The sequence below is a fragment of the Ipomoea triloba genome, chromosome 4 (assembly GCF_003576645.1).
Source record: "Ipomoea triloba cultivar NCNSP0323 chromosome 4, ASM357664v1".
NCBI classification, from domain to species: Eukaryota; Viridiplantae; Streptophyta; class Magnoliopsida; order Solanales; family Convolvulaceae; genus Ipomoea; species Ipomoea triloba.
The window spans coordinates 3,460,239-3,479,817 of NC_044919.1; the positions used below are offsets into that span (position 1 = coordinate 3,460,239).

The following is a 19,579-nucleotide window of genomic DNA, read 5'->3' on the forward strand; positions in this document are numbered from 1 at the left end:
CCATAGTACGTGCGATGATGCGCGTCTGCGCAATCCGTACACAACACGCAGACAATGAGAGCAATGTTAAGTTCTTGATCGTTGAACTTGTACCAGTCAGGATTTCTGCACTGGAAATTTAAGCCTCCGCCGCCGCCACGGAGGAGCTGAGTCAAAAACTTGCTAATTACATAGTATTTGTATTTTGGATATATATATATAGAGAGAGGGGGGCTCATATAAGTAAGGGAGTGAAAGTCTACAATGCCGCTTATATCAGGTATAAACTAAAAATTTTTTGAAAAACACTTTTAATTTGTATATATTTATATACTTTTCTAAGGTCAGAATTCAGAGTTCTAAATAATTCAAATTTGTGTCATTGCCTACGTTTCTATGGGTTTTCAAAAATTTTATAATGCTATATATACTTTCTTTGGAATTTGAGTTTCAGTTGATGAATAACCGAGTCTTCTTCAACTTGAACCGCAAGAAAGACAATAATATTCCATTTCCTTCATTTTGATGTATCCATATACTCTGGTATATACTAAAAGGTGTTATATATCGTATATATACTGTAGCAGTTTTGTTCTGAGCTGTTTTTTGTCCTCGTGCTTGGCTTACCTTGATTGACGTTGGGAGACTGGGAAAATCCATTATTCCTAATATTTCTTCTGCTACTATTGGTACGGTTGCAGTATTTTGCATATATAGTTTTTTCTGGTATGAACAACTCCGGTTGTTTATAGCCGAAATAGGAGAACACAACAGAAAATCACCTCTCCGACCAAAAGTCTAAAAGTCTAACTTTTTGGTCGTCCTTGAAAACGGATGTTTTTTTGTCCAAACCGGACTGGTATTTGGTCCGCTCGTAAGAGATACGCTTGGTTTGCGCCATCAGATGAGTGGTTCAAGAAGTAGAGCCAGAGAGGGAGCATGAAGCTATACGGACTTGTACGTGTACCGGATCTCCTCTACTTTTTTATTTACGGATTATTACTTCTCTGTATGAAAGAGAAATGAAACCAACTGAATACGTTAATCCAGTTCATCCCTTTTCCTCGTCTCTCCTAACCCTCTTCTACACCTTACCAAACACAAAGCACAACCTTAGTACATCGTCCTGTGTCAAATCTTTTGTGCAGTTTGTAGAGTTTCCCGCTGCCTCATCCCATGAATCTGCGCTGTCAGAGGTTTATTTGTTGGATGTTTGAGGTTTGGTTAGCTGAAATGGCTTACTTAAATAAAATATTGAATAAGTTAGTAATATGATGGGTGCACAGGTTTCTGCTCATCTATGTATGCATTGATGTTGTGTTTAGTAGCATGTTGAGCTGTCTTTTTTTTAGCTATTCAAAGTGTTCTCTGTTAATGGTATAACAAGAGTACTTTGCTCAATTCGACTGTTTCATATGAAGAGTTTCGGTGTGTATTTGATTCATCTGACTGTGTTTTTCATCACAGGAAAAGATGCGAATACTTCTGTATGTGCAGAAGGCTGCATTGCACTTTATTGATGGTATGATCATGTTTGTGTTACACAATTTTCTGAATTTAGTTCTTGTGGGGTTACCTGCTTACCATTTGGTGTCATGTCTGGTACAGCGGCCAGTCAGATGGATCAGCCAAGTATTTCAGACGAGATGAGGCAGGCTGGTTTCCAAATTGATCCGGAGGAGCTTGCTGCCATTGTTCGTTCCCATGATTCCAAGCGCTTGGGGTTCCACGGGGGAGTGGGAGGTTTGGAGCGAAAGCTGTCGGTCTCTCTTGAGAATGGTGTGCCCTCGAGTGAGATTACGCGAAGGCAAAAGCTCTTTGGCTTGAATAGATTTGTTGAGAAACCTTCCAGGCCTTTCTGGATGTATGTGTGGGAGGCTCTTCAGGATCTAACCCTGCTTATCCTCATGGTTTGTGCTGTGGTCTCTATAGGTATTGGAATTGCCACGGAAGGGTGGCCAAAGGGCATGTATGATGGGGTGGGGATAATTCTCTGCATTTTCTTGGTGGTTCTAGTCACTGCAGTCAGTGACTACAGGCAGTCTTTGCAGTTCAAGGACCTGGATAAAGAGAAGAAAAACATCAAGATTCATGTCACCAGAAATGGGGGCAGAGAAAAAGTTTCTATCTATGATTTAGTTGTTGGGGATATTGTTCACCTGTCTATTGGAGATCAAGTTCCCGCAGACGGGCTGTTCATATCGGGTTACAGCTTATGGATTGATGAATCCAGCTTGTCAGGGGAAAGCGAGCCGGTTAGCATTGATGAACGGAACCCCTTTCTTCTGTCAGGGACTAAAGTGCAAGACGGATCAGGCAAAATGCTCGTGACAGCAGTTGGAATGAGAACCGAGTGGGGAAGATTAATGGTTACCTTGTGTGAAACCGAAGAGGACGAGACACCATTGCAGGTGAAACTAAATGGTGTAGCCACTATTATTGGGAAAATCGGTCTGGCTTTTGCTATCTTGACATTCGTGGTGCTCACGGGCAGGTACTTGGCAGTAAAGGCAAGTCTTGGTGAAATCATGGAATGGGATGCAAATGATGCGTTGCGCCTCATGAATTTCTTCGCCATTGCTGTAACTATACTAGTTGTTGCTGTTCCAGAAGGGTTGCCATTAGCAGTGACACTAAGTCTGGCATTTGCAATGAAGAAACTAATGAGCGACAGGGCTTTAGTCAGGCATCTGTCTGCCTGTGAGACAATGGGTTCTGTTACTTGCATCTGCACAGATAAAACAGGAACATTGACTACAAACCACATGGTGCTAACCAAGATGTGGATATCGGGAGAAACCAAGGCAATAAATCAAATCACTGACCCTAGAAACACATTGAAGTCTTCAATATCAGAGAAGACGCATACAGTTCTCTTGCATTCCATATTTCAAAACACGAGTGCTGAAGTTGTCAAGGATAAAGATGGGAAGAACAACATACTCGGTTCTCCAACAGAGATGGCATTGTTAGAGTTTGGGTTGATACTTGAAGGTGATTTCCAATCAAGATCCCGGGGAACCAAAATTGTAAAAGTCGAACCTTTCAACTCAACTAAGAAGAAAATGTCTGTTCTTGTGGCTCTTCCAGGAGGTGGCCATAGAGCATTCTGTAAGGGCGCATCAGAAATCATCTTAAGTGTTTGCAACAAAATTATTAACAAGGAAGGGCAGTCCATACCTCTATCTGATGAACGTAGAAACGCTATCTCCAATGCTATAAATAAATTTGCTTGTGAAGCTCTGAGAACACTTTGCCTGGCTTTTCAAGATGTAGAAGGCTATTCTCCTAGCAGTAATATTCCAGAAAACGACTATACACTCATAGCTCTTGTTGGAATCAAAGATCCAGTTCGGCCTGGTGTGAAAGAAGCTGTTCAAACTTGTTTAGCTGCAGGAATTAAAGTGAGAATGGTTACCGGTGATAACATCAACACTGCCAAGGCCATAGCAAAAGAATGTGGCATACTGACTAATGATGGTATAGCCATTGAAGGCCCAGATTTTCGTGACAAAACCCCTGAGGAAATGAAGGATATGATGCCAAAGTTGCAGGTGATGGCACGATCTTTACCTTTGGACAAACACAAATTAGTTACCATGTTGAGAAGGGATTTCCAGGAAGTGGTGTCAGTGACTGGTGATGGGACTAATGATGCTCCCGCTTTGCATGAGGCTGATATCGGATTAGCTATGGGCATAGCAGGAACAGAGGTTTGTCTAAATCAAATACCTTTACTCTTCTCTCTTCGATTATCCCCCAAACTTATTTTCAGATTACAGTAACCTGCTACTTTTGCTCAGACAAGGTCATTATATGTTTTCTTCCCTTGATTTATACTTGATCTACACTTAAAGTCAAGGTTCTTGTGAAGCCAATCCTGTTTTCCCAATGTCTTTAGAATCTATACTGCAGGTTGCCAAAGAAAATGCTGATGTTGTGATAATGGATGACAATTTTTCAACTATATTGAACGTGGCAAAATGGGGCCGCTCAGTTTACATTAACATCCAAAAGTTTGTTCAGTTCCAGCTGACAGTGAACGTCGTTGCCCTCATTATAAACTTCATTTCTGCCTGTGTTACAGGTAGTGAACCACACCTTTTCATTCTGTGTTACTGCTTCACCCTGAACTATGGATGCTTAATTTACATTTAACTCGTGATCTTAGGCTCTGCACCCCTTACTGCTGTTCAGCTCCTTTGGGTGAATATGATCATGGACACTCTAGGCGCTTTAGCACTCGCAACAGAGCCTCCCACTGATGAACTATTGAAGCAGCCACCTATTGGAAGGAATGTTAACTTCATTACAAGGATCATGTGGAGGAACATCATAGGCCAAAGCATCTACCAAATGATAATCCTTTGTGTACTCCAGTTTCGTGGGAAGGATCTCTTAAACCTTGACGGTCCACTTGCTACTATAACTCTAAACACCATGATCTTCAACACCTTTGTGTTCTGCCAGGTATTCCCCCAATCTTGAGCTTCTTAGCAGGCAAGTTTCCCCAACTCCTGGAGTCTGAGCACTAAAAACCTGGGTTTTTCTTTTTCTGTCAGGTATTCAATGAAATAAACAGCAGGGACATGGAGAGAATAAATGTTTTCAGTGGCATGTTTAGCAGTGGGTTATTCATGGGAATCATAATCTCCACAGTGGCTTTTCAGGCAGTGATAGTGGAATTCTTGGGGACATTTGCAGATACAGTGCCATTGAGTTGGAACCTGTGGGTAGCCAGCATCTTGATGGGGGCTGTAAGCTTGATCATTGGAGTTCTCCTGAAATGCATCCCCGTTCCACCATCCAATGACTCTGAAACAATCAAGAACCATGACGATTATGAGCAGATCCCATCGGGACCTGACCAGGCATGAAGAGTAGGTTAGAATTTCTGCAGATTTTGGTTACCCAAATTTATACAGGATGTAGCAGTCAAGAAATATTCATGTTTTAGGCTAACTCTAGCTCTGCTTTTTTTTTCTTTTTTCTTTTTTCTTTTTTCTTTTTTCTTTTTCCTTGATAACATTGAGATTCAAGACTGCCCTGGCCTTCCCATTATAGAAGCCAGAGAGCTGTAGTTCCTTTTGTTATTTTGTCATCTGTAATTCATTTTTGCCATTCCATAAATTTCTTCCCATTGTTTATGTAAAATGGAGAGGGCAACTCATTATGTGTAAATTACAGAAAGATCTCATTGGTGTTGTACTTCATTTTCTTCATTAGTTATTTGGCATATTGAGTGTCGAAACATTTTAGGTTCTCAGTCCAAATTTCTGCTTCTGAACAAGTTCAAATCGAACAATAATCATTTCAAACTGACATTAGCTGCAAATTGTATGCACCAGAATGCATATTGAATGTGAAATCGGTTGCCAGTATCGTAGTACATGAACCAACTACAAAAGATGAAGAGCATTTTTCTACAAGTTGTATAAACTCTAGACCGGCCATCCCTCTGTTTCATTAACTGTAAAGAGCTAATCAGATTTGAAGAAAATTAGCTGATTTTGTTCATCAACTAAGATGAAGAGTTGGCTTGCTTTCTTACAAACAGCTTGCTTATGTCTTCTGTGACGACATTGCTCCTGCCAACATCCACTTTAAATCATTAGTAAATCGTCGTTATCTACAGTAAATTATGATGCAGTATCAGACTTTTGCATTGATCTACAGAAAAAGAGAATTGGCTTCCTTCTTAAAAATTACTCGTATAGGAAAAGTTGAATAGCATTAAAGCTGAAAGGTTCTGGTCTAGAAGGGCAAGTATAGAAAATGGATTTACTCTTCATATGCAGGCAGTCAACCACATACAGAATAGAATAGAATATAACACCAGCCTAACTGACAAAAACAGAGAAAGGTGCGTATACACCGTGGGCCCAAATAAATGCAAGGACTCGAAACTGCAACCTATAGATTTCAGGTGAGGTGCTTGCTGTACCAACTAAGCAAACAACACCCTCTCTAGTTAGAGAAATGTAAGTATGTAACTGAACCTCCACAATCCATAAGTCGGGTTCAAGATTTAAATATTGAAGATTGAAGGAAAAACAGTATGATTACACTTTTCACCCTTCAATGAAACAGGTAGAGAGAGACCCATCCTTATTAGTGAAAACTGAAAAGGATTTTGTTTTCATTGGTAACAAAAAACATTCCTTTAAAACTTTTTTTTCCCACAAATGGGTTAAAATGGCTCACCCAAGAATTGTCCACAGGCCATTTTCATCAAACTAATGGGGGTTCAACTCCAACTCCAGTATTTCTCTCCTGACTAAAACTTCTGTCCTTGTATCCTTCACCTTCATGCCACCCTCCCCCATACTCTCTCTCCACAGCTCTCTACCTCAAAGATGGATTTCTAATTTTTGTTATATATCTAATATATCCGTATTGCGACTTCCATACACTAAGCACTTGAATCATTGACCTAACATGTTTGAGTACTTCTCATGGTAAGGCAGTCTACTCTTCCGTCAAGGTACCACCAGTCTTCAGATTTTTTTAGCCTAGCAAGTGTTATCAATTTTCCTTTCAAATGTTTCAGTTGTTTGTGCACCTAACTTTTCTTTTTTGTAATTATTCAATTACTAAAGTATGAGCTTTAACACCTATAGAGCCAATAGACTATATATGTAGAACTCCATTAGTATATCTTGCACGCTCTTGTAAAGAATTGAAATAAATAGCAAACATAAATCTATCAAATATGCATCCTAGTGCTAGCTAACTTAAGAAAAAAGGTAATATCATAAACATATATAGCATAACAGCATCATACCAAATGTTCTAAGAAATAACGACAATAGTTTCAGCATCAAACTCACCTTCCAGCAAGTTGAGGTGGAAGTAGATTACCACCTACAGTGTCAGGAAAATTCTTCATATGGGGCAATGGACCTTTTGGGACTTTACTGCGTGGATAGCTGCTGGATGCTGGTCCACTTAAGTCTCTCTTCTTTGTTGCGTTTTCAGCCATGGCTGCCGCCACCCGGGATGAATGGTCAGATGCACGATCAAGATTAGCTGGCATTGAAGGCGAATTCAAGAGGAATGAAGCATCGGGAAGTTTCAACTCAGATGGTTGCGATGGATGGGAGAATTCCAATGTTTGCTTCTTTGAAGGCGGCTCTGCTTGTCTACATGGGGGCAAACAAAAGTAACCGCACATACTAAGAATCAACAACAATATCAACTAAAGAGTAGTATATAAAAAGTATGCATTCGCCTAAGTATATGCTTAAAAAGAACACTGCTGAGCTCATCCCAATTACAATGAAACATTTTCATTCTAGAGATGCCACAATTACACATCTTGACAGGACTTCAATCCATGGATAATGTTCTAGCAACATGAATTTAAAAATAAAAAATAAATCATGAATTTCCCCAAATTAAATATAAAAAAAAAAAATCATGAATTTCCATTAATGAGCAATGAGCATTAGAAAGTATCAACATAGAGTAAACCAGCAATTCCCCCACTACCATCCATCCTCCGGACATTGTAATAAGCACAAAAATTTAGCTGCAATTCTAAAATAAAAAATAATCCTGCATTATATATATATATATAAAACCCTAGCTCACTTTGCAGCGAAGAATTTGGAACCACATGAATGGGAATTCAGAATCTTTCAGAAATGGAGAAAGATTTATACTTGTTCTCGATCCGAGAAGGGGGTGGGACCTCTCTTGTAGCAGCTGGGGATTGTGAGGCGGCTGCTTTCACTTCTTTTTGCTCGTTTTGTTCACTCAATGGTTCTTGTAGCTCCGCATCTTCTTCTTCATCAGAAGATGCATAATCCACTAGCGACATCTCTCTGTGTGTGTGCTCGATTTACTGTTCGTCTTTCCCCGGCCAATCTTCTACCACGCTGCTACCCTGTGACTGAGGGCGGAGGTCCTACAACTAGAAGAACACGCCAATGACTATTACCGGGTTTCCAAAATATATAATATCATCGATATAATCAGATATAACTGAAAAATGAACAAAACATCAGAGTGGCGCAGCGGAAGTGTGGTGGGCCCATAACCCACAGGTCTCAGGATCGAAACCTGGCTCTGATATGTTTTTTTCCTACAAATTTAAGCCCAAAGCTGTGAGTCAAATTACTTCACTACTTTAAATACATAAACTCACTATTTTAAGTACATAAATTTACTAGCGTCAATAGCATTTCAATTCACTAATATAAATACACGAATTCACTATTGTTAGTACCATTTTAATACACATTCACTATTATAAATACACGAATTCACTATTGTTAGTACCATTTTAATACACATTCACTATTATAAATACATAGGTTCACTATTGTCAGTGTCATTTTAATATATCTCCAATATTATTTTTATGTAACTACGAATCCTAACTCAATAGTAAACTAAATTATGTACTGAATTGTTAGTATGTAAATTGTGAATATTCAATCTATAAATTGTGAACATTTAGTATGTAAATTGTGTATTGTGAACCCGGTAGTAAACCGACAAGAAAACTTTTCATTCATAAGCACTATAAATATTTATCACAAAATTAGTAATGTGATCCCATAACTCAAATTTTATTAATTCAAAAAACAAAGAGCATCAATGGAACTAACAAAACACTCAGCACCTCCTCCCATCACCCTGAACACTAGTCTACATAACTTGAAACAAAATCTACTGAATACACAACTATTTTCAGGACTGTAAAAACAAACTGCAATTTTGCAGGGCCCCACAGAGCTGGCACCTCTTGAGCATCATTTAACAACACTACTACTTCCCAAGTAATGCAGGTCTGTAGAAGGCATGGCTTTGTGCAATCTCAATACGATCCCGGGGGTCATTCATAGTTTCGTCTCTCAGCGCCTGAAGAATAGCCTCGGTTGACGCCTCTCTAAATTGTTGAGCAAGGAGTGCGTTTAGATTTTGCATAGAAAGAAAAAAACTCGAAGAATAGTAAAAAAAATAATGGCAAAAGTCAATGGCTCGGTACCTCACTATTAGAATTTTATATAACGTCTTTAAGATGGGGCAAAGTTCGACTGCTACAACATGCTTGTTTTCACCCGGATCATAAAGGTTTAAACTTGATTGACTGAGCAACTCATAGAAGGCTTTCACTGCCGAAACTCCCTATAAGAACATGATTAGTCGCTACTTAATGTAACTATGTAAACAGATAATTCCGTGTCACATTGATAATTGTTTTTAGACGGCATGCAGTTGAGCGAGAAAATTTAACTCGTGCACTGCTTGGTTTCTGAGTGCAGAAAGATGATGCACAACAGGAGATGACATTTAGAATGTGCAAGAAGTCAGAGAGCATAAAATCGACATACAAAAGTAAAAAACTATGGTGGTCTTTTTGCAATTTGAAAGGAGTGAACCGGAATGCATCTTTGCTGCAACAAACATCCAATCACTACATCTTAGAATATAATTAAGAAACGTACCTGTATCATCCCTTTCCCCTTGATGCTATCGCCCATTTCAAGACTTAATTCTCCTTTAGCCAACTTTTGGCCATACCATGCATTACGACCTTTCAGCAGGGTCACGTATGTGTCGGCCAAGAGAGGGCCCGCAAGTTTCTCTGGTTCTTCCGTCAAAAGATGAGTAATAAATATCATCTCAGATGTACAATGTGCAAAGTATACTGACTTGCTTGTGGCACTCTCATTCGTGAGAGCTGCTACCATACCTGTTCGGTCCAAATCAAAGTTATAAATGAATCCATGCTACGAGTTCAATTATTTATATACAAATTGTGACTTTTATTACTTTTTGCATTCAATCGTATTTCTTTATGCGTGTCTCGTTCATTACAAATAATCAACAATAGAAAATGGATTTATCAATTAATATCACAAGCAAATGTAGAGTGCAAAAGAGAGATCACTATTTAATAATAGAGCCACTAAACGGGAATGCTCTGTTTTGATTGGATTCTTGTTTCATAATGGCTATTGGATGCTTTGTACAAGGGATTAGACATATTGGAATCTGGGAGACACAAGTCTCATCGTTTACATGAGGGTAATCTTATTTCAAAGGGCCGGCCTATTCATAAAGACATAAGTTTCTTTGGACCTGAGCCGGTAAATCATTCTTAAGAATATGCAAGGGACACTCAATACCCACACCTGCTGATTTTTAAGCAACAATTTGGGAGACATTAAAGTCGGGATAATAGCAAAGCTTCAAATAATGGGTGAAAATTTAATTTCCTATATTATCTGTCAACATCTTCTTAAACTGATGTCTAAAATAACAGGAAAGGAGGCAATCACTTAGTTATCTATTAGACCCGAATCAAGCATTTCTAGTTTGTTGAAATTGCATGACAATACACAATATTGCATTGACCGTGTACATAAATATTCAAGGCTACTAGAGATTCAAAAACTACTATACTCAAGGAAGGAAGAGAAAGGTTTTACCAGCTCCAATGGCATACACATTCTTCAAACCACCCATAACCTCATGCGTCACTAGGTCACCATTGTCCCACACAATAAAGTGTGGCTGTCTCAAAAATTTTGCCATTGCTTTTCTCCATTTCTCAGCTCCACATATACGAGCATTAGCATATTCTCTGTTGTAAATTTCAGATGCAATATTAGGTCCCCCAAGATACAGGATGTTCTCTATAGGAACTCCAGCTGCAAAATAAAGTTTCAAGATGAGAGGGGAAATTAGGTTAATAAAAGGAATAGAACTCGTCAAAGTAGAACTCTACAATTCTACATCGATAGAAAAAGATTTCGAGACATTCGCATATAAATCAGCAGAACTTACAGACGAGAATCCTCAGGAATGTCATGAATTGCAATTACTAATTTCATATTGGATATATCAGAGTTGAATGTTCATTGATTAATGAAAACTTTGAGGGGAAAAGATTAAGAACCCTTACTTGCTCGATTGATCATCTGAGTGGGGGTAACTAGCCGAGGTTCAGGCTCTAATTCAGCTTCTATCCCCTTTGCTAAAGATATAATGACAGGAATAGTGATTCTTTCCTTCCAATACCGACTAATTTCTTGAAACACCACTTGAGTTTCAGTTGATGGCAACCCATTGATGACAATATCAGCATCCCACACGGCCTCCTGCAAGTTGGTGACAACCTTTAAAGGGCAAAGCGGTGTGTCAATCATATTCAAGCAAAATCCATCCTTCAAAATCTCATCTGCATATAATGTTCTATCACCTAATCTCGCCTCTACATACTTCAAGTATGCACACCGTCTTATTAGCCTCCTTAATACACTTTCCCTTGAATTGATCACCTCGAATAGATGCTCAGCTGTAGCTCTATCAACGGCTCTTCCAGCTCTACGCCATATCCTAATTTGAACCTTCTCTCTAAGCCCGCCATATGCATCTTGCAGCATTGCTATAAAAACACTACCCCACGCCCCGGCCCCTACACCTACAATTCTCAAGGGATCACCATCTGCTTTCCCAAATAAAAGCCGAAGCTCATCGACCTTTTCTTCAATAGAAACAGACCCATTCAAGTACACGCGATTGCTTTCTCCTTCAGAAGCTCCAACCATCATCCTAAGTGCAAATCACAATACTAAAAGTCTAAAACAGATTAATCCACTATTCATGCACTACAAAAAATCTTCCTTTCCTACTCTGGTTATATTCAAATCTACAAATCTGAATGCAAAGCAGTAAAATTGTGGCTAAGATCCAATTTTTTTGTAGAATTTGAGATTACCAAGAAGAAATCTGGAAAAATCAAAGGTGTCAGCAATGGAATAGGCGAATTATTGTCGCAAGACAACAACTTTATTGCTGAAAATCAAGAAACCCTAGTAGTATGAGTTTTTAGAACATTGGTTTTAGCTCAATTCCTGGACATCACAACCATTTATCCCAAGAACAAAAAAAAACTTGGAAAACTCCGTAGCAGGGGAAACTTCGGTGAACTACCCAACCGAAAAGTCGGCGCAAAAACAAGAACGCGAAAGTAAACACACTAAGGAGATAGAGAATATGCTACACAGGCTGGCACCTTGTCGTAATGCTGAAGAAATGGCGGCGAGGGAACTAAAATACCTACAAAAACGCCAGAAGGATTGAGAGAAACTCACGCGTTGCTGATGGGGCAGAAGAAATGGGTAGAACCCTGGAAAAGCGCGGGTTATGATCAAGAAATTGTGACGAAATCATGCAGATTACTTCTGGGTTTTAGGTGTTTGGGTTTTTCGCGTGAAGAAAATGAAATGTGACGAAAATCTGGGTTTGTTTCCAGAATTGGGCTTCCGCCGACTGCCGTGTGATTCCGTCATTTTCACCCCTCCCACATGAAATCACATTAAACATACCCTTATTTTTTTAGTATCTCGCACTTTTTTATTTTTTAGTACTTCGCATAATCACATTCTTAAAATATTACATTAATTGAAACTTTAAGCATTTCTTAGACTAAGTAACAATCGATATACCATGGACCATGATTCACAATGCAATATGGACCCTGGTGCATAGTCAATTAATTTGTTAATTGAATGATTAACAAAAAGTAGACTAAACATCAGATTTAGAGTTTAATTAACTAAACTACTCAAACTAATCCTCCCTCTGTCCCATTTTACCTGTCATATTTACTATTCATTGGTCAAACCAACTATTTCTTCTTTGTTTATTTTCTTTAGTAATTTTTACTCATTTTTAAATTTGATTTTTTGTGTTTAATAATACTTTTAGTGTAGTTTCTAAATATATAAATTTTGTATATTAATACTTAACTTAATATTATGAAAAATTGAATTAAAAATAACTTCAGTCAAGTCTCATTAATCGAATCAGACACATAAAATGCGACGGATGTAGTAGTACTTTGTACATAAATATAGGTGTCCCATTGTGTGTCTGTCCCATTGTGTGTCTCCGCCCCTCTCTCTCTCTGTATATATATATATAATTTGTTGTGTGTGACAGAAAGGAGTGGTGGAGTAGTTGAAGCAAGACTTTAGTATGTATTTTTATTTTTGAGTACTACTTACCTATTTAAAATTCATAAATTTGATTATTATCAACACTCCCCGTACTCACATGAAAATGTATCCTAAACAATGTTACGGAGTATTTCATTATATTGCCGATGAATTTCATGAACTAATTGTGTTGTAAACCCAAATGATCGAATAAAACAAGCATATTTTGCAGAGGTACATTACATGAGGTGTTGTTTTTTAACATGAAGAATGGCATTTTTCACTGCTGCAGGGTGCTTCTGGTCGGCAAGCACATGAGCAGTTCAGCTGGTTTTGCAAAACGTGTAGAGAAGTTCTGCAATGAAAGACAAAATCTAGCCCTTTTGGTCATTCTTGTAATCTCAAAATCAGACACAATCCTTCTTGCCCATTGGGCATGGCAGAATATAATATGCAGTGCCCACGTACTGTTCGATCATATTCCTTTCACTAGATTAGAAAATCTATAGTGCCAGCAGTCGATGAGTATTAATAGAAAGTTTGTATCCTTGTGCTTCTGACAGATGCTTAACTTTTCCCCATGGTGTCCATTTAACCATCATGGTTTGCTACTGCCACAAGAGAAAAGATCACTCTCATCAACCAAAGAAACAAAACAACTGACTAAGTTTCATAGTCAATATACCCCTTATTAAGGCTTGAAAGTTGAAATTTGATGGCCCTGACAGATTTTGAGTTCTTTCATCATTCTCAATTCACCATTTTAACTTCTTGTGTCACTTTTGCAGGTCCTGGTCGCGCGGGAAAAAAGGAATGATGGGAATGTTATGAAACAAAACCAACTATGTCTATGGCTGATGATCTCAAGGTAGAATTCATACTCAAAATCATGGCTAATTTGTCTCACAAGTGTGATATGATAATTCCTCTCTGATATTAATGGGGATGTATGTGTACTTGTTCCTCCACTGAAAATTAACTTGTTGCTGCAGAAGTGTCCAAATCTTGTCCTTGATGTTTTTGTCGTAGGTTTTCCATCTTAAAGTGGAATTCTAAACAATATCACCATGATATCTAGTGTGTTCCTTGATGGAAGTTTGCCTTATGTTAAAGAATTAGTATTGCTTCAGTGGTTAAGGGAAGAAGAAAATGTTTTGTTGCAGATACAGTGCTTTATATATGTTCATAGGGATATTATTTTGTAAGAACATCAAGAATAGGACAACTTAGTGTAATGGAAACATGCATTTGGAAGTGTTTGAATAAACATTTTGACAGTTTTAAGGTTTCACACTGCTCAAGATACTTAAATCTTGTGGTATCATGTTAAATAAAAGAACAAGGAATTACCTTTAAACTGAAATTAAAAAAAAAAAATAGAATGACGTACTTTCAACAAGAGTTTTAGGCTATTGCCCAGCTACTAAAGCTTGAAGACTAAGAATAAAAGATTGGATGCCTTAGCTTCCTCTTATCTAGAGATTCCAATTTATAGTGCAAATAAATAAATAAATATAGAAAAGGAGATAATTGTGTCTTTGATTTATTTTGTCTAATTCCTTAAGTGGACTGTGCGGTTGCTAACAACGGAAACAAAGTCATTAGGCGTGCATGCTTAGATACTCTTTGTTAGAATAATTTCATGCTGGAGTTCGTGACGTTGACGTGCCAAAATTGCGCACTGAAGACTGCGTAGCAGGAAACGCAGGTTGTGTTTAGGAAGAGAAGGAAGATGTTTGATTGCTAGCAGAGAATTGAGACTAGGTTGAAATGGGTTTGGGATGTGAATAATTTGAAAAATAATTGATTTGGTAATTCTTCCCATCCCCATTAGCCCAAGTAAACCCATTATGTGAAGGAATTATCTGGAGCGTTGCATTTTTAAAGGTAGGAGTACTGTTTTTCCAATGGGCAACGAGGTGTTGTCCGGCTGAACATGTTCTGAATGAGAGGTTGAATTCGACGTTAGGATGACAGTTTTTGAAGCACTGGTATTGTCGTGCCCTCCGCTTTGGAAGGAGAGAGCAAGGAGATTAGAAATCCTAGCCATTGAAGCTTACATGGATGCAAATCGATCATTCAATGTGACCAATTCAGTACGTATCTCATCCTGGTTCTTCTCTAACATCTCCACACAAGAATCAATTCGTGTGTGCACATGTGCACAAAGAGTCAACAGTCGTAGCTACTTTCTCAACCTACTGAAGCACAAAGAATCAACAGTCGCCTCCACTGAGGCTGCCATTAGACCACAAGGTCTTTGGCAGATTGATTCCAATTTATAGTGCAAAGAAATAAATAAATATAGAAAAAGATATTATTCTTGTCTAACCCCTTACGTTAAGCTATTTCCTGGTCATATTTTTTTTTGAGTACTATTGACCTTGTTACATGTAGTATATGTTTATATATACTTTATCAATCTACTGAAGCCCAACGAGGTCAATATCGCTCCCAGCTCGAATGTATGACCTCCTATTTGAGAGAATCACTTCATGCCGCTTGACAACAAGTTCTTTGACCCTAGTATGATTTTCTTGATTTCCATTATTGCATTCATCCCTTTTTTTGCCTAATTTTCCATTCTTGCATTCATCCCCTATTTTGCCTAATTTTCCATTCTTGCATTCGTTCCTTTTATTGCATGAGTACACTACCCATTCCTTTGGGTGCCTATCATATCAACAAGAATATTTCCTTGGATTTCCTCATTTCATCATCTGTGTCCTTCAAATATTCAAATGGATATGAAAACACATACGCGTTCGCTTCATCTCCACTTGGGATGATGCACGATAACTCAGAACAGGCCAAAAACCAGAATATGAAAAGCGCAGCAGCTTGGAGAACTGATGTTATGGTGTAATGTACCATATGTTCTAAGAAAACCGGGCTTATGGCGTTTGGCAGTACGAACCAATTCTTTATCTCATTATGATGTAGGATATATATAATCTGTGCTGAGAAAGCTAGGATTCCTTTGATATGTGGAAAATGTTTATGCCAACAAGGCCAAACCATATTATCTGGCCTAGGTTATTTCCTGTCTCTTGTCCTTAACACTTTATCATCACACAAGAAATCATTTGATTGCATGCCCTTTTTCTGATCCTCTTTATTCTCATAATATCTAATCTTAGCCGCCACCACTGTTTTCACTTTAACTCCTAGGAATCAAGAATTTATCTGCCAATGTATGTTTATTTGCTTGAACTTCAGTACATAGATTCTGCATTGATTGGGATAACATTTTCTAGCATTCTCAGAGAAAAAAGAAGCCTATTCTAATAGTTTTGCATCTCTTACAGAGTTACAGATCTTCTAAATGAAATAATAAAGTTATCCTTTATACATTGGTTGCAATTATGCAGATAAGTAGACTCAATATGCTGTAACTATGCACCATCTACTTTAATTCTGATGCTGCAGCCTGCAGGCCATTTTCTGGTTGAGTTGCAGAGGTGATTATATTATATATTCTGGTTTGATTTGAAGCAGTATTATGAACTAGATATTTCCTTCTGGAAAATCCTGTGACCAGGAGCAAGAATAGATAAAGGGTCATAAGCTGATTTTCTCTGTACAAAGGCTTCCCAGCGCCTCGGACCAAAATGCGCCCGCCACTGTTCCTGTGTCACATAATGAGGTAAATATTGCTTCACTCCAAGATGGGCAGCCTCACAGAAATCCAGAATCTTTTGGTTTTGGGTTAATATGTGTTCTAAGCCATCAGTTCCATTGGAAGTGGGATTTGCATGGTAAAGGAATGCAACCTGGTAAAAAACATCCTCTTCTGGGAGAACAGCTGAGGTTCTGTTGTCCCACCTGGAAAAAACAAAGTCATGGTCAATTTCTTGAGTAGCAAAACCCTTAAAACTTGAGAAAACATGAGAAAACAGCATCTTATGTAGTAAGATTGTTTACTTTGACTTGTTCACTGGGTAGATAAGAACAGGGCCATTGTTTGTGTCTGTTAGAATGTTGCCAAAAACATGTGAAGCAAAAGAGTGTATTTTGCTTCTGGGAATGAGAAGGTTGAGCCATGGGTGTGGGAGATCCCATAATCCTTTTTCTCTCAATATTATCTCTGATGTATGAACTCTGTCCAAGAATTCTACATAAGAAACTTCTGACATGAAGAGAGTTGATGGTATGTAGCTTAATTGGGATAACATGCCCTCAATTTCCTGCATGCAACAGCACATATATAATTAGCAGCCATTATAGCTCTGAAATTTTTCTGGAAAATGATGATTGTGCCTTGCCTTACCTGGGTTATTGTATCTGAGTTTTCAGGATTGAAGGTTTTGGTTACTTCAAGGCAATAAAGTGTTCTTCCATCTGATACAAATTCTTTGGAATGAACTGGGTCCTGTGGATCAAAGGAGACCCTCCAGTTGTTCAGCAGACCTGTCCTGTTCTTGATCACCATTCCTTCTATGTAATCAAATGTCTTTTCTGCAGATATCAGCTTCTCCTGGTCCCGAGTGAAGGCGAAGAAATCCGAATAGAGAACCCGAATCCACTTCACCTGTCAACAAAAACAACAGACAATCTTAATTAATTATCGCGCCACGACTTTGTTATGCTTATGTTGCATGTTAGAATGTTGTTTTTACCATCTTTGGTGCAGGCTCTAATGAGATTCTTGCTTTAGTTATGATCCCAAACTGCCCAAGCCCTCCCAGAACTCCATGGAAGAGGTCTGCATTCTGCTCTTTTGAACAATTCACCACTTCCCCTTTTCCTGCAATCATTTTGGGCACGTGTTAATGCTTTCCTTTTTTGTGATAATTCTGCAGATATTAGTCCTATGAAACTATGGTCTTCTGGTGTCTATAGTGGCACACAAAAGTCAAGTTCCAACTCATATAACCATTCTTATTATTATCATTATTATTTTTTCACTCAAGCATGCATGTTGCTTTTGACTGTTGTCTACGTGTGCTCCATCTCAACTAATCCATGACCTTTGGCATGGCGTTGACTCTGATATCAAATTGAAGTGTGTGCTCTAGCTCAACTAAAAGTTTAAGCTGATAGTTGGATTGCACATTTATGTTTATATATTATATGCTCAACAGTCTTTGAGACCACATCACTACTATACAAACCTGTGACAACCTCGAGCTGATGAACATTGCTGATCTGAGGGCCATGCCGGAATGCCTGACCGCTAATCCCGGCATTAGACAAGGTGCCACCCACGGTGATATGCAGGTAATCCGTCCAGGATTTGGGGGCCAATCCATGTTTCAGAGTCTCATGCAACACAGTTATCCATAGCTCCCCAGCACAGACATCAACAAAGGGGGACTCTCCTGCAGTGTGAACACGAAGCTCGCGCCCGCCCAGGGCCTCCATGCTTATTATGATGCCTTGCTGGGACTGCGATTGGCCCTGGAGGGAATGGCCGTGGCCCCGGGCCGTGACAGTGAGGCCGGAGCCGGGCCCCATTCGCCACACATGCTTGATTGTCTCGGCAATATCTGCAACAGACTTTGGGTGCAGCACTGCCAGAGGGTGGAAATGGTACCTGTTCCCAAAATCCCGGGCCGCAAACTCGTTGTTTTCGAAGGTGAAATGGCCCTCGAGGCGAAGCGCCTCGAGGGAAGAAGAAGAAGAAGAAGAAGGGACAGTGGAGAAGCAGAGATCAAAATCAATGATTATGCAGCTTGATAACAAGATTATTGTGAAGCTTCTTATGAAGAAAAGACTGGTGGATGGGTATCCCATTTTGCTTTCTTTTTGCACTTTAAGAAGTTGTTTTTTGTTCTGGAAAAAGGCAGAGAGAGAGAGAGGAGAGAGAGAAGGGTTTGTGATCTCTCTCAAAGTAAAAGAGAAAAAAAAGTAGAGGTATAGAACAAGAGGTGCAAGGTAGGATGAAGAGTGGAGGAGAATGGCATGCATATATATATATATATTTAAAGAGGAAAAATTTTGGGTGGCATAGTCAACTAATCTTGGGTGGTAAGCATCCGTATGAGGACTGTCTACTTTGAGTGGGATACGAGTTAACTTTTTTCTGCTTCTTTTGGGTGTGCATAAGGGGAAGTCATCACATATGTCAAGTTGACGAAGAAACACATGAATAAGTCTGGTGTGAGATCGTTTTATTTTTAATTTTTATTTATTTTTTTTACGTTACTTGCTATAGTATTCATTGTTATATCAAACACTTATCATTATATAATAAATTATAGGTGATAGCAAATATACAATTTTATTTATATTTATTGCATATATAACCACCAACATTTCGTTTCAAAAACATACAAGAAATTGACCTTACTTAGCCCTCGCCTCCACCCAACAAGGTGAGTGAGTCAAATTATACTTTGGGGACCATTGATTACATTGTAAGGTGAATCATTGATAAATGTTTATTTTTAATTCATACACTGAATGTTCATCCATGTATGTTAATGGTCCACCTTACACAATTGTTATACCATGGACCAGGTTCATATTACATTGTGAATTTAATACAATAATTTTGTACCTTCATTTAACACATTCTGTACCTATAGCTAACAGTTTTTGTACATGCAAACAAATAACTTGATAATTGTTGACACATAATATGATAGTTATATGAACAGAAACTGTCAACGGCAGGTACAGAATGTGTCAACTACAAATAC

At 38.5% G+C, this 19,579-nt stretch overlaps 4 protein-coding genes and 1 long non-coding RNA gene across 6 annotated transcripts; 2 read left to right on the top strand and 3 right to left on the bottom strand.

Annotated features, from left to right (window-relative positions):
* The first annotated feature begins 656 nt into the window (after positions 1 to 656).
* LOC116016824 (calcium-transporting ATPase 4, plasma membrane-type-like) lies at positions 657 to 5,196 on the top strand. Its single transcript, XM_031257251.1, has 6 exons — positions 657 to 936; positions 1,447 to 1,501; positions 1,588 to 3,692; positions 3,895 to 4,066; positions 4,151 to 4,449; positions 4,542 to 5,196. Exons 1-6 carry the CDS (start codon positions 919 to 921, stop codon positions 4,854 to 4,856), a joined length of 2,964 nt encoding a protein of 987 aa, XP_031113111.1. The 5' UTR covers positions 657 to 918; the 3' UTR covers positions 4,857 to 5,196.
* A 74-nt stretch (positions 5,197 to 5,270) lies between these two features.
* Positions 5,271 to 7,892, bottom strand: LOC116016825. Of its 2 annotated transcripts, none has more exons than XM_031257252.1 (3): positions 7,644 to 7,891; positions 6,810 to 7,121; positions 5,271 to 5,567 (listed from the first exon to the last, which is right to left on the bottom strand). In XM_031257252.1, the coding sequence occupies exons 1-3, from the start codon at positions 7,799 to 7,801 to the stop codon at positions 5,501 to 5,503; spliced, it is 537 nt and encodes a 178-aa protein (XP_031113112.1). In that variant the 5' UTR covers positions 7,802 to 7,891; the 3' UTR covers positions 5,271 to 5,500. The 2 variants fall into 2 exon arrangements, with proteins under 2 accessions (XP_031113112.1, XP_031113113.1); XM_031257253.1 differs by lacking the exon at positions 5,271 to 5,567 and adding an exon at positions 5,586 to 5,608 and having other exon boundaries at positions 7,644 to 7,892.
* A 581-nt stretch (positions 7,893 to 8,473) lies between these two features.
* LOC116016917 (probable glycerol-3-phosphate dehydrogenase [NAD(+)] 1, cytosolic) lies at positions 8,474 to 12,281 on the bottom strand. Its single transcript, XM_031257370.1, has 5 exons — positions 10,898 to 12,281; positions 10,422 to 10,643; positions 9,435 to 9,682; positions 8,975 to 9,114; positions 8,474 to 8,875 (listed from the first exon to the last, which is right to left on the bottom strand). Exons 1-5 carry the CDS (start codon positions 11,544 to 11,546, stop codon positions 8,755 to 8,757), a joined length of 1,380 nt encoding a protein of 459 aa, XP_031113230.1. The 5' UTR covers positions 11,547 to 12,281; the 3' UTR covers positions 8,474 to 8,754.
* Positions 12,282 to 16,116: 3,835 nt separating this feature from the next.
* On the bottom strand, positions 16,117 to 18,702 carry LOC116017596 (cytokinin dehydrogenase 6-like). The gene is made up of 5 exons (XM_031258207.1): positions 18,050 to 18,702; positions 17,555 to 17,682; positions 17,206 to 17,466; positions 16,860 to 17,122; positions 16,117 to 16,760 (listed from the first exon to the last, which is right to left on the bottom strand). Exons 1-5 carry the CDS (start codon positions 18,669 to 18,671, stop codon positions 16,436 to 16,438), a joined length of 1,599 nt encoding a protein of 532 aa, XP_031114067.1. The 5' UTR covers positions 18,672 to 18,702; the 3' UTR covers positions 16,117 to 16,435.
* LOC116017597 lies at positions 16,468 to 19,149 on the top strand. Its single transcript, XR_004097936.1, has 2 exons — positions 16,468 to 16,581; positions 17,232 to 19,149. It is a non-coding gene; the product is annotated as an uncharacterized LOC116017597 (long non-coding RNA).
* Positions 19,150 to 19,579: the final 430 nt, after the last annotated feature.